General features: G+C 45.7%; 1 protein-coding gene across 4 annotated transcripts in view; it reads left to right on the forward strand.

Annotated features, from left to right (window-relative positions):
• Positions 1–13,128, forward strand: part of Nup98-96 (nuclear pore complex protein Nup98-96) — a 246,519-nt gene that overhangs the window by 166,801 nt on the left and 66,590 nt on the right. For all 4 annotated transcript variants that reach the window (XM_065424259.2, XM_065424261.2, XM_065424260.2 and 1 more), the window contains 2 exons: positions 2,373–2,517; positions 3,579–3,680. In XM_065424259.2, the coding sequence (XP_065280331.2) occupies positions 2,373–2,517; positions 3,579–3,680 (247 nt within the window). The remainder of the gene's footprint in view (positions 1–2,372; positions 2,518–3,578; positions 3,681–13,128) is intronic.

Below are 13,128 nucleotides of genomic sequence, written 5' to 3' on the forward strand. Positions count from 1 at the left end.
GTAAGCATTAAATTTTGTGAAAACATTTATGATATTCAATTTTATATTCAGTTCGAAATCTACCATTCAGTATTTGTACACCCTTACCGAAAACTGCCGTTGTCAGTTCTTCAAGTGAGCTGTGCCGCAGTATAGGTGTGTTATGCGGCGAAGTGTGCAGACTGTATTGCGGTGACGCATATATTTTTGTGCAGTGAAGTGTATCAAAAGTAAGAAGGGGGCACTGCCACAGGGCCTCTGCTAGTGCTTATGGATACCGGGCACTATCAGCTCAAGCACCCACACTCTCCTGCCTCTTCATGCATCTGTACAACACCAGCTTCTTGATGGAAACCTCTCTGTCTGCTACTAATCTGGTCAAGTGCCTAAAAACACAGTTTCTAAACTGCAAGTTTGACCAAGTAGCAAGCTTAGCAATGTTTTTAGACCCTTATTCTAATGTAGTTGAGTACCAGCAGGATGGTTCAATGGTAAACTGGATTAAAAAAACCTGGCTTTAGAAGAAGCAAAGAAAATCCAAGCATCGAGGAACCCGTATATGTCCTCAACAAGGAAAGCTTCTGAAAAGGCTCCTTTTGTGCCAGCACTGTTGAAAGACTTGGATAAGCTCATTAAGCAGCAGAAATTTTAGCTTTCTTGTGGCAGGAATTTTCACTACCACAAGTACAGGTTGAAAGATATGTTCATGATTAAATTTTGGGCCAATAAAGATTCATGTGAGTGGTGGTGTAAGCACTGTTGCCTTCGCTTGCGAAGAGACACCTGCCAACACCAGACACTAGTATGTCCAGTGAGCAGCTCATTTCGGTGTCTGAAGGAATTGTGACATGTAGGAGGGTGGTCACTGCTCCTCGGACATGTTGAGTAGCTATCCCCTTCCTTCACTACATGATTAAATAACTGCAGTTATGATACTGTGAAGCAGAAGTGTTGTACTAAAGAATTTTGTTCACCACAAAGCATAATTTTCCTGTGTGTTATTTGCAGTGAAATAAACTTGCTTTTTCATCTTTTGTACCTCTTGTTAGTGAAAAAAAAAAATTATTCGATTCACTTTGCACTTGGTTTTTATTATTCAAAGTTGCTTCAAAATTGACAGTTTGATATTTGCAAACCTTGAGTATTCGTTATTCTAATGCACTCATTTTTCTTTTTTATGTAGGGGAATATTGCTTGCATGATGCAGTCGGATACGAAACCAAAACTGCCTTTGTGGCTCTCATTAACTTTATTGCATAACATGGATGTACCACAGCAAAGTTGCCTTTACGCAACTGGCTGCCATTGGGCAGCACGTATTAGACCCTTGGCCATTTTTGTGGCAAAAGCATCGGCCGCACATTAGATTTCTTCATTGTTCATTAATTTACTATCATTCTTAATTTTCTACGTTGGACATATAGAAAGTGGGCGCTTGTTTGATTTGGGAACATGTTATAATTGAGCAAATACTGCCAAGTGAATCAACGGTGTGTTTTGGTGTTAATTTGGCCTGCTAGATAATTGGATCAATTTTGTTGGTCCCATCAGAGTCGAATTAATGGAAGTCAACACTCAGCAGAAGTCTGAAAATAAACTTTCTGTACTGTTAGCTATTCTAAAAGTGTTTTAAAGAAATGTTAAACTTGCATTTTTGCATGGAAACATCTATAACAGCACTGGAAATAATCTTGCCATCTGCAAGTTGGGTGCCCCGCCTGCTTCTTTTTTTTTTCACCTTCTGGCTTTTTTCAAGGTTTTATGCAAAGACCACAGCTATGCGATTTGAGCCCAAAAAAATGTATTTGTATTAGCCTAATTATAGCACATGCTGCCACATTTTTCTTAACCAAAATGTGTGTTATTCACAGTACTGCCATTCGAACTATTCGATTTTAATTTGTTCGATGAGATTACTATTTTCTTTGAATTCTATTTGAATTTAAAATTTGCTATTTGTCCATCCCTAGCCATGGGTTGTTGTGGCCTTGCAAGCTGCTATTTTAGGCATGTATTGTAGCATCTGGTAATCTAGTATATTGGGTGTATAATTCCGACTGACTTGAAGCATTCTTATGTGCACTCAGTACTTGGATGCCCCTGGCAATGGTTCTCCTCACTTGGCTATTTCCGCTCACCTTCTCTATCCACATGCTTCTTTCTAGCAGGCTGTGTTTAGGCAATGCTGTTTGTGCAGTCATCACAAACTTCTATCTTCCCTATTGGCAGATTGTAAAAAAAAAAAACCGGGAAGGGAAATATATGTTTATACAAGGTTATGAAGGTCTCAAGACTCCACAGACATATGTCCTCTAAATAATTCACTGCCTTCCATCAGCAATGGCTTTCATTCAAAATTTTTAAGATCCCCTTTCTGTCTTGCTTGGTTGCAGAAGAATGTGGCAGCCATGTTGGAAGTCCAGCTGACACATTCGTGCCATTCACTGGAAGAAGGCAGCCCCATCTTTGCACCCTGTCCAGGCGTGGACTGCTTGCATGATCAGGATGCCCTGATTACGAGACTCCTCACTGAAATGGGTGAGTGCCCTGTTGCCGTCTGTTCTTCTGGCCAAACTTTCGTTTGCTCTGTGCCAAGTCCTAACAGCAGTTGGGCAGAGCTGCTCTGAAGCATCTGCCTGATTTCCCAAGCATAAAAGAATCAGTGCAAAAAATTTGGAGCAAATACCTTGATCCTTGACTGAAATATTGTTGCTGCAGTGAAATATAGTAATTCGAAGCTTCTTAATTTGAATTGCTGGATAATTCAAGCTGTTTGGTCAGGCCCGGCAGAGTTCCATGTATTTGAATAAAAAAAAACTACCACATATTCAAACTCCTAGAACTGCATAATAGTTATACTGAACAAAGTTTCTCGCTCTTTTGGTCAGATACGCGCCAAATTCCGATGCATCACTACCAATCGCAACAGCAGATGTACATTGCGAATTCAGCTGTTGAGCCTTGCGGAAATGTCGGCCCACAATGCATGCAATGGCTCTCTGCGTAACCAGTGTAAAGCACCATGCGATCATTGCTTTAGCGCACTATCATCACATGCTGCGCTTTAGTGCATAAGAAAATGGATGCAGTGAAGAATTGAGCAAGTTCCTCATCGTCAACGAGTGGCCAGTATTAAATGTTGTGGCGCCATTTAACAGGCTTGTAGTCTAGAAGCATGTGCAGTTATTCTTCTCTTTGCATTTGCAGCTTGAATTAGCCGCACTCACTCATTGGTCCATAATTTCCAAGACAGCGCTTCTAAAAATGCATGGTAAGGCACTGGCACTCGATGCTATGGTGCAGTCACTGACCAATAATTTGGACAGCTTAGTGTAAGTTTTTCGCATTGCACCGTTCAATTATTTAGACTCCTTCAAGCTTCGCCTACAGGACCACAGGCCGATTTGGCTACTAAGTTGAGCAGAAAAAGGTTTATTTGTTTGATACGTTGCCGGTGCGTCCTTCAAACCTAAAGTAGCAAAACAGATTTGATCCAGTCATAGCCTGCTCTGCCTAACGGCATAGTCAAAACCACAAGATTTAAGGACCTGTAATAACCCTCTGCCCTTTTCCTTATTGTCTACTTGCTTGTCTTCCAGGTCCTGGTCATGCTGACTCTGGAATGATGCAGCAGTTTCACACTATTCTGGGTCTCTGCATTGCCCTCTGGGGTCGTGCACCTGGCTGCAACCCTGACAGTGGTAGGCATTTTGGACTTCAGTTTCACGATTAGGACTGTCAATCTGGTATTGCATAACTGAGTGTGAAGCATTGCGACTATGTTCACAAGCCACTGGGATTGTCAGAGCAGCCTAAGCAAAGTAACTGTAATACAGTGGAATCTCGATGATACGAATCTCACGGGGTCACAAAAAATATTCATATTAGCCGAAATTCGTATCATCCAAACAATTAAATCTAGCTAAATTAAAGAGTGAGAGGTGAATTCACTCAGGCACACGTACGTAAAAAGCATTTATTTCTTGAAGGAAAAGTCTCCTAAGTCCTTCTGCTTCTTTTTCTTTGTCAGGTCAATTAGCAGACTTTGTTCAAATCCATAAAAACGCGTGCACGTGTCGTCGCTGATTTCATCCGCGACGTGATGAAATAGCACACCTCAGAACTTCGAGCGCATGCAGCATTTCAGCCGCCGGTGGTGGTCCTTCGCCGTTGCCCACGTCAAAGAAAAGAACGCGGCTAGAAGCACAGCATCCACTCCGTCCGATGGCACGCGGAAAAGGAGGAAAAGCAACAAAAGTGCCACCGCTTCAAACTCTTCACGCCCAGTCGCGGCCTCCGCGCTGTCCGGCGCCACGTCCGCGCCTCTGCACCAAAAGAGAGAGGGGGAAATCGTGTAGCTGTGCGCTGTTCCCTTTCACTGCCGTCGGTGGGGCTCGCGGTCGCGTCCGTCCGTGCGCTGGAATGGTGCCAACTGTGTGGCCTCTTCTCCGCGCAGCGGCACAACCTCCTCCCCTCCTTAGCAACCGGCGCGCCGGTCGGGGCCGCAGCTGCGCATAGCAACTGTGACGTCACACAGTAGCGGTAGAACGAGCGCGCGGGCGTCGGCGGTGGCAGCTGCACCGCCGCTCCTTCGTTAGACGTCTCGTGTCAGTCGAGTGAGACCCGTAGCTCCGAAGCGACCCAGTGATTGCGCGCCAAGCGGTTCTAGAAGCGGCAGCGGACGCCGGATTCCCCTAACATCAAACGCCAGAAGAACAAGGAGCGAATGCGCGTGCGACGAATGAACATGTCACCAGATGCGAAAGCAAGGAAGGCAGAACGGAAACGCCAACAGCGACTGATTAGATCGCCGGGTACTAAAGGCAGGGAAGCAGAACGCAAGCGGCAGCAGCGACAGGCGATATCACCGAACACCAAAGCGAATGAATTGGGAGCGCAGACAGCAGCAGCGACCAGCCATTTCACCGAACAGTAAAGCCAGGGAAGCGGAGCGCAGACGGCAGCAGCATCTCGCCTTCACCAAGCACACTTTCAAATTTCCAAAGTGTCTTTGGTAATATTCGTAGCAACCGATGCGGGTCGAAAATTGCTTCGTAACAACCGTTCTCTAGCACGTTGGAAAGTAATGGGGCTCGACTGGGACCACAGAAAAATTCGTATCATCCAGAAATTCGTATTAGCCGTGATCGTATCATCGAGATTCCACTGTACATGTCGTCGGGCAATGCTGCCAAAAAGAGAAGATAATTTGTTGATAAAGTTTAGCGAAGAAATACAGGACAAACGCTCACTGTAGCTGCCATAAATTATTGTGCAAGGGCCAAGGCCCCCATGTCCCCTTCAGTCAGAAATTATGGCGGGCTGTGAGTAAATATGTACTTGCCAGCTCCCTAAATTTATTGACTAGTTTACAAATTTGGTCTCAGTCTATGATTTTATGAAAGTTGTATAAAGTTGTATGAAAAATAAATTTTGCCTGTGAAAAAGTTTTCATCTGTTTCTGACCCTGCTATAGGGGTCTTAAGGATACCAATGGGCACTTGCTTTTAACCAGGTGAAATCGGCAGCGGTAAAGTCATCGTGATTTAAAAGCAATGTGTTACTGATCAGTCCCTGCTGTTTCAAGTTTTCTGGTACCTTTGCACTGCATCTAAAGTTAAATTAGTCATAAATAATTCAGTCGCCGACCGTTTATTCGGACCTCACGGGGACTGTGAAAATGTCTGAATAAACAGGTGTCCGAAAAAGCAGATTAAGAAAAAAAAGAATGAAATCCTTTATTTCCATGCACTTATTCGGGCTCGGCAGTAGGCTTGAAGAAATCATGAATGCGCCGTTGCACGCTGTTCCGTTTACGCGCAATCAGATAAGCCTATATCTCGGAGAGGGTCGTATGGTCACTATAGGCGGCTGAAAGCACAGTCACTGCTTGTACACGCTCCGCATGCGACGGCAGCGTAGCACATGGTGCGTCATCTTCCGACTTGGTGTCATCATCCGGCGGTGCAGCAGATTTACATTGGAATTTGCAAATTTGCATTGGAAAATACTGGACCACAGAAAACCTTCGAAATAATGAGGTTTTACTGTATATCATCATTCCAAAACTGTGACACCATTAGAAATGCTGTTTTGAGAAAATGAGGAAAAACATCTTGCAACATGCTCAGAGTGATTATGGGAAAGCCTAAACCAATCAAGGACAATGCAAAAATAAATACTTTGCATCAACCTGGAGCAAAAGAACGTGAAAATATAGTGACCCAATTTTCGGCTTTAAAGTGCAGTGTTTCCCCTTAATTGTGCGTGCAGTAGCTTGTTGCTACGATTAGAGACTAAGATGATGCAGCATTTAATGCAAGCGACACACTCAGCTGTTCATGTTCCATTCCATAATCTGGCATGATATAGTGCACAACACTCAGTCAGGGTTCAGTTTGTCACGTGCATAGAGTGTGCAATTCAGTGGTGGTGATGTGATGTTGTGCCAAGGCCGGAGTATTGGAGTGTAGGAAAGTAGCAGGAGCAGAGTGGGAAGTAGAGCGGCTTGGCAGCATAGGTGCTTTCATAGGCACCATAGGTGCTCATAGAGTTTTCAGCTGCCACATCAGGCAGATCACCAGCTATGTTTGTGCACACTCAGATTTTTTCCTAATGAGCACAAAATGGTCACTAAATCTTCATTATCAGCTACAGTTAAACCTGGACATAACGAAGTTGACAAAAGCTCGCAATTTTTCGTTACATGCAGGTTTTCGTTACATGCAGGTTTCGCGTGAAGGCTCGTACGAATGATGAATGATGCAGAAACGAAATCAAATAGCTCAAGATATCCGTGAAGGTGAACTCGCCCTTCAAGCATTTATTTTACAGCAAAAAACTGCATAATTGCCCCTTGCTTCTTCGACACGAGTGAAGGCACAACACCCTTCTCCAAAGAAGCTAAATTGTGTAGAGCTCCTTCATCGTCGCGCAAGCCGACGAAACGACGCATAATGTCCATTGCGTTTATCACCTCCTTTGCAGTAGGCACGTCACACGGATCTGCCTCACAGGCACCATCATCACCGCCATTGGGATTTTGCACGCTTTCAGCTACTGCTGCATCAGACATTTCTTCTGTAGCCACAGCGGCGTTGTCGGCAAACAAAAAGTCACTCAGGTCAACGTCGTCGGGTACACCACCGTTAGTACGTAGCTCGTTCCACACTTCGGCCACATCGGACGGAGTAGAAAGGTCTTCCTCCTCCTCCTCGTCGGCACCAGCCGGTGCGTTTTTGGCTATTCCGGCCTTTAAAAAGCAATTCGCAATAACTTCTGCCCTGACCTCTTGCCAGGAGGCAGCAAGCATCTCGACTGCTTGATAAATGTCGATCTTCATCTCCCGTTCCAGACGGATGTCAAGAAGTATCTTCAGGATTAGTCGGCACCGGTAACAGCATTTAAAACTGTTACTGATCCCTTTGTCCAGGGGTTGTATTAGGGACGTGCAGTTGGCCGGGAAGTAATGCAGTTCGATGTTTGACAGCTGCAGGCCCTCAACGTGGTGCGCCGAGCAATTGTCCAGCAGTAGGCAAACTTGACGGCCTTGCCGCTTGACGTCCTGGTTAAATTCCTTTAACCACTCAGAAAATATTGGCCGAGTCATCCATGCTTTGGAATTTGCCACATACTTCACGGGCATACGCTTCTTTCCCTTAAAACACCTGGAACGGGCACTTTTGCCGACAACTAGCGGGACTCGCTTGTCTGTGCTGTCGAGGTTGGCACACAGCAGAATCGTTATGCGGAGCTTGCTCTGCTTTCCGCCGCGGCAGTCATCGCCTTTTAACGCTAACGTGCGGCCCGGAAGCATTTGATAAAATAGAGCTGTCTCGTCGGCATTGTAGACATCAGTCGCCTCGAAGCGACTCAGGATTCCAGGCAGCTTGTCAGCCATCCACGAAGCAGCAGCATCACTGTCTGCAGAGGCAGATTCGCCGCTGATTACTCTTCCGACGACACCGTGCCGGCTCTTAAATCCCTGCAGCCACCCGTTGCTTGCCTTGAAATCATCATGGCCCAAGATACATGCAAAATCCTTTGCTTTCTGTTGTAAGATCGCGCCACTTATGGGTACATTTCTGGCTCGCGTGTCCGAAAACCACATGAACACTGCCTTGTCCACATCAGTGTATGTGGACAGCTTCAGTCTTTTTTTCTTCGAGCATGTTCCCGACTCCACTGCGTTTCTGATGCTGTGTTCCACACTCAAAATCGTTGATAGTGTGCTCGCTGGAATGCTGAAACGGGCGGCAATGTCTTTCTTCTCGCCCGCGGAGACTGCATTTAAAATTGCGAGTTTGTCTTCAAAAGACAGAACTTTTCGTTTTCTGGCAGTAGAACTCGTCACGACCAACCGACGACGCAGTTACAGGCGGAGACGCACGACTACATGCTGACAGGCAGGCCTAGCACCTCCAAAACAAGTTGGACAAACCAGTTCTAGAGCACAGTTGACACACACACATGTGCAGAACACAGAACAACACTCGAAATGGCGAATGCAACGCATCGTCGTTCGTCATAGAGTGTGTTCGTCATCGTGACTCCCCTCTCCCTTCCCGCGCCCTGGCAATGAAAGAACTGGCTATCAGCGTTGCTTTTCAAATGAATTCTTACACACAAGTGTGTCTAAGCCGTTGAAACAAATGAAAATCGCTAAATAATTCTGCACGAGAAATCAACTGCCGATACCAATGCCACCTGGTGTCATGATAGACAAGCAAAGCCTGAAAAGACTGCTACGTTAGGCACGGAACGGCGCTAGTCGCCGCCATCATCATCATCATCGTTGCTAACTTTGCTCGGTCAGCAACGATGCTGCTGCTCGGTCGCGGCAATCCCTGGCGTTCGCGTAGCTGCGGGCTCCTTACAGTATTAATATTCAATAATCTAGAGCATTTCTTCGGCCGAATTTTCCTTAAAAGTGTAAAAAGTAATGACTGATCAGCTTTGTAAGTTCATTACATCAAGGCTAACTGCCGCAACGCGTTCGTTTCATCAAGGTCGAAAATACATGGGCTTCAAAGGGGGCAGCGTTGGGGAATTCAAAAACTTCGTTAAATCCAGGAATTCGTTACATATAGGCTCATTACATCCAGGTTTAAGTGTATAACCTGGTCAAGTCCATTTATAAAAAAATTTAGTTCTCCAAAATGATATATGTAAGTGCATAAGTTTCTATAGAAAAATGAAGGGGAAATATGATGTGTACCTCAACGTCCAAATTTTTTCTTTTTTTTTTTTTTTACTCCCTAGGGGCTGTGAAAATGCGCAGAAAATCGGGCAGTCCGAAAAAAATAATGCATGCCTTTTGCTGCCCCTGAGGACTCAGATTGCTATAAAGGCCTGCCAGTACACTTAGCAGACGTATTGGTGCTCTTACTGTGACAGGACATATGGGGTACACATGTGTATAATTAAGGAATACAGTTAAACCTCTATATAACCAAATCGGTAAAATCGGCAATTTGCTTCGTTATACCGAAATTTTGTCGTATTGAAATTTGACCTTGTATGCGAATAAATACCGTCGCCAATTGAGTTTTCTTGCATGGAAAGGGGCCGCAAAATTTTCCAAATTATCGAACAATTGAAAAAAGCGAGCTTGAATAAGAAAACAATTCATTTTGATAAATTTCAACGTTGGTGACGAATGATACTATTTCATGCTACGTACGCCGACCATATCTTCACATCAGCAGTATGAATTAAGCAAAGCCAGCCATGCTTTCATGGGCACTCTGCCTCTATGGCTGATAGCATCGCCCGCACTGCAAGGGCGCTAAAGTGAAACCTCATTAAACCATAGTTGGCTGGAACTCTGAAAAAGTCTGTACTAAACGGTAGTACTGTTTAAACGAAATAGCATGAGATTGCCCACTTACCTGTCAAAAACGGAACTCGGAGAGAGTGTGATGAAAGGGGGAAAAAAACAAGCAGTATTTATGCACTTCGCGTGACAAAAGTGTTATTTTCGTTTGATGCCGCGGTGCCCTAGCAGCGACGACAGCGGCCTCAAGCTTACTGAAGCTGCAAGCCAGCTTTTCAGCCAGCCCCCTCTTTTTGGCAAACACCCGCATGGCAGATTCCTCGTTGGCGTTGCATGTTCTCTGTGCACGGGCTCGGTAGCGCTGCAGTAGTCGCGGGGCACCTTTTTCATTTCGGGGTGCTGTTCTCGTCACGACAATTGCATTCATGACGCTGATGTAACGCACAGCTTCTGCCACTGTCAGGCCTGAATCACCCATGCTGTCTCTATCAGTGTCGTCCTCATCACTGTCGCTAGTCGACACTTCGGCAACAACAGAGGCAGATGGTGAAAAGTCGAACCTCGTAGCCAACATCTATTTGCGGTCGCAGCAGCGCTGCCGAGCAACTTCTTCGCATTGCAAATGCCACACACCATAGTCAACAGCACATCCCTGTCGCGTTCCAGCGCCGACTTCTTCGTGTCACGTTTGATAGCACGAACAACGTTTAATTTTTCTTCTATGCTGAACACCCGACGTCTTTTTTATTCGAGCTTCGGCATGACGGAAGCACTTGCACAATGCCACAACACTCTCTGGCACGCCGCCATAGAGAAAGATGCCGGTGAAATGATGTTGATGTTGGCGTAGCTTCACGCGCAAACGCGCAGGGCACTTGGAGGCCGTTGTTCCAGTCTCTGAGGCTTGTTTTTGTGCCGGGCCGCCCGATGGAGACGACGCACTGCCGTGTTTGCACAACGAAAAGTGGAAGCACTACATGTTAACCGATACGTACGCAATGAGCTGGTATGGCTTATGCGGATACAAAACACATTATGTTCAATGGCCGCTGAGTCGGGGATTTGGCCTTACTACTTTTAAAATGAAAGTACTGTTTAAGTGGGTACGGTTTAACGAGGTTTTACTGTACAGTAAAAGCTCGTTAATTCGAACCGCAAGGGGAAGCCACTTCAGTTCGAATTAACGAAAGTTCGAACTAACGAAAGTGAAGGAGAGCAACAGTACACTGCGATTTGGAAGCAGTAGGGCATGTCAGAAATTTGGCGTGTCAAAAAGTGATGGCGTGTGCCGCGGGCACACGCCATCTTGAAGTCGAAGCTCTGGGTCCGACTGTGCCACACTACCGATGTCCACCGAAACTAACGTTAGCCGAGGCTTAACACCATCACAATGAATCGCGACGGCCGATACCTCCTAAGCAGAAAACAGAGGTGCACAACCGATGAAGACTGCCGAGACAAAGACGCTGAACATGTGAAGGTGGTGTAGGCCCTGATTCGTTGGTTCTTGATTGCAAGCGCAGCTGCGACGTACTTCATTCGCTGTGTTACGATGGTGCTTGCCGTGCCATCTCCGCACAACATTAGCAGCTGTACAAGATTTGCAAAGCCTCCGAGATTCGCAACGGGCTTGAAGTCTCGAAGGTTACGTAGAACGGAGAGGCGGCAGCCGCCGCTGCCTTCTGGCTGACCCCGCGTCGGTTAGATTTTTTTTTCCGATTTTGCCTTCTCTCGCCGTTCTCTCCGTTTCGGAGGCAATACAGCCTTGTGTGTAGGCAGTAGGCGCGTTTCTCTGGCCGTGTGCCAGGCGAGCGTAGTTCGAATTATCCGTGAGGGAACCTTCTCGCGTTCGAATTAACGGACTTTTTTATACATACACATCTGTGGAGCTTGGCCGGACCAAATCGTACAGTTCGAATTATCCATAAATTCGAATTATTGAAGTTCGAATTAACGAGCTTTCACTGTATCAGGAAAAGGGTCAGCAGTGGGGAGCGAAAGCTTCCTCTGCCTCTCGCTCCAACGGGTTACCGAAACTTGAGATTACGTAACTTCCAATACTAGATGCGTGGGAAGACAGCTTACAAGGTGCCACACCCTCTTGGCATGCCCACTCTTTGCACACATGGAAGATTACTTCTAAAGCAGGGTTTACGGCTGCGTATGCGCTCATTCGTGCTTACAGCCATGTGCAGCCACAGCCGCAACGCGCGGCAACTTCTCCCCTTCTTTGCCTTTGCTTGCGCGGGAAAGCAGCACTCCTGAAGCCACCATCTTGTCTCACCTCCACAGACTTAGACTCGCTTGTAAAGCACACAGTGCGTGGGGCTCGACATGATCTTATTGTACTTGGTCTTTATAAGGAACATCATGCTGCTCCACTTCAGTGGTTGCTCTTGTTGCACGGAGCACGATTTGACAAGTGCAGTTGCAAGCAGCTGCTTGTAATTCAACCATTTTACCATCTGCGTCTGCAAAAGTTTCCATTTATTGTCTCGCCATTCCTTTGCGACGGCAGTGAAATTTCATTATATTGAAATCGCATACAAACACGCATCGTTATATTGAGTTTCTAAATACATGGGGCTCTATGGACAAGAAGTTATGAAAAGCTAAGTACTTCGTTATATGAATAATTCTATTACATTGAAGTTTGTTATATCAAGGTTTAACTGTATATACACAATGTGTTCTGTGAAAGTGGCTCGTTTCCACTCTTGGTGTGCTTCGCCACAATACGCTGCCTGCGTAATGCCGCTGTATTGCAGCAAAGCTGACTTTTGGGACCAGCACTATCCAATGCTTGACCCTTGTATTTTCCGTGCTTCAAAGCCATCAGCGATGACAAGGCCAAAGTTGGCACCATTGCTGACAGTGGCGAACTCTTTTGTTAAAAAACACGGCTTGGTAGTGAATGTCGAAGCAGCTAGGCTTAGCATTGCCACAGTGGCTAAGGGTGCCAGTGTATCGGCGTGCAAGAGTGCAGGTTCGAGGCTGCAAGATTATCCAAATGGTGGTGGTGGCTTCAATTGATGCCATTTTGGACCTCACTGCAAACAGTCTGGAAAATCAGACTGCAATGGGCTCAAAAATTCGAAATTTCAGACATCCTTATACGCTGGCTTTGTGGGGAATGTGGCAGTGCCAAGAAGGTGTCTGAATTATAGGGCATGTCTGAAAAATCGTGCATTGGCTGTAGCTTCATTATGTCCATTAGTTGTTTATAGTGTGTTTCGTTATAATCACACTTGACTTTGAAAGTTTGAATGCAAATCAAATTTTGTACTCCGGCGTGGTATCTGAAGCTCAACAGCAGCTAGCAATCGCAAATTATGAAAGCTTTAGATTCTTCATGTGCATATTATACACTGACA

This window comes from Dermacentor albipictus, chromosome 3 (assembly GCF_038994185.2).
Source record: "Dermacentor albipictus isolate Rhodes 1998 colony chromosome 3, USDA_Dalb.pri_finalv2, whole genome shotgun sequence".
Taxonomy (NCBI): Eukaryota; Metazoa; Arthropoda; class Arachnida; order Ixodida; family Ixodidae; genus Dermacentor; species Dermacentor albipictus.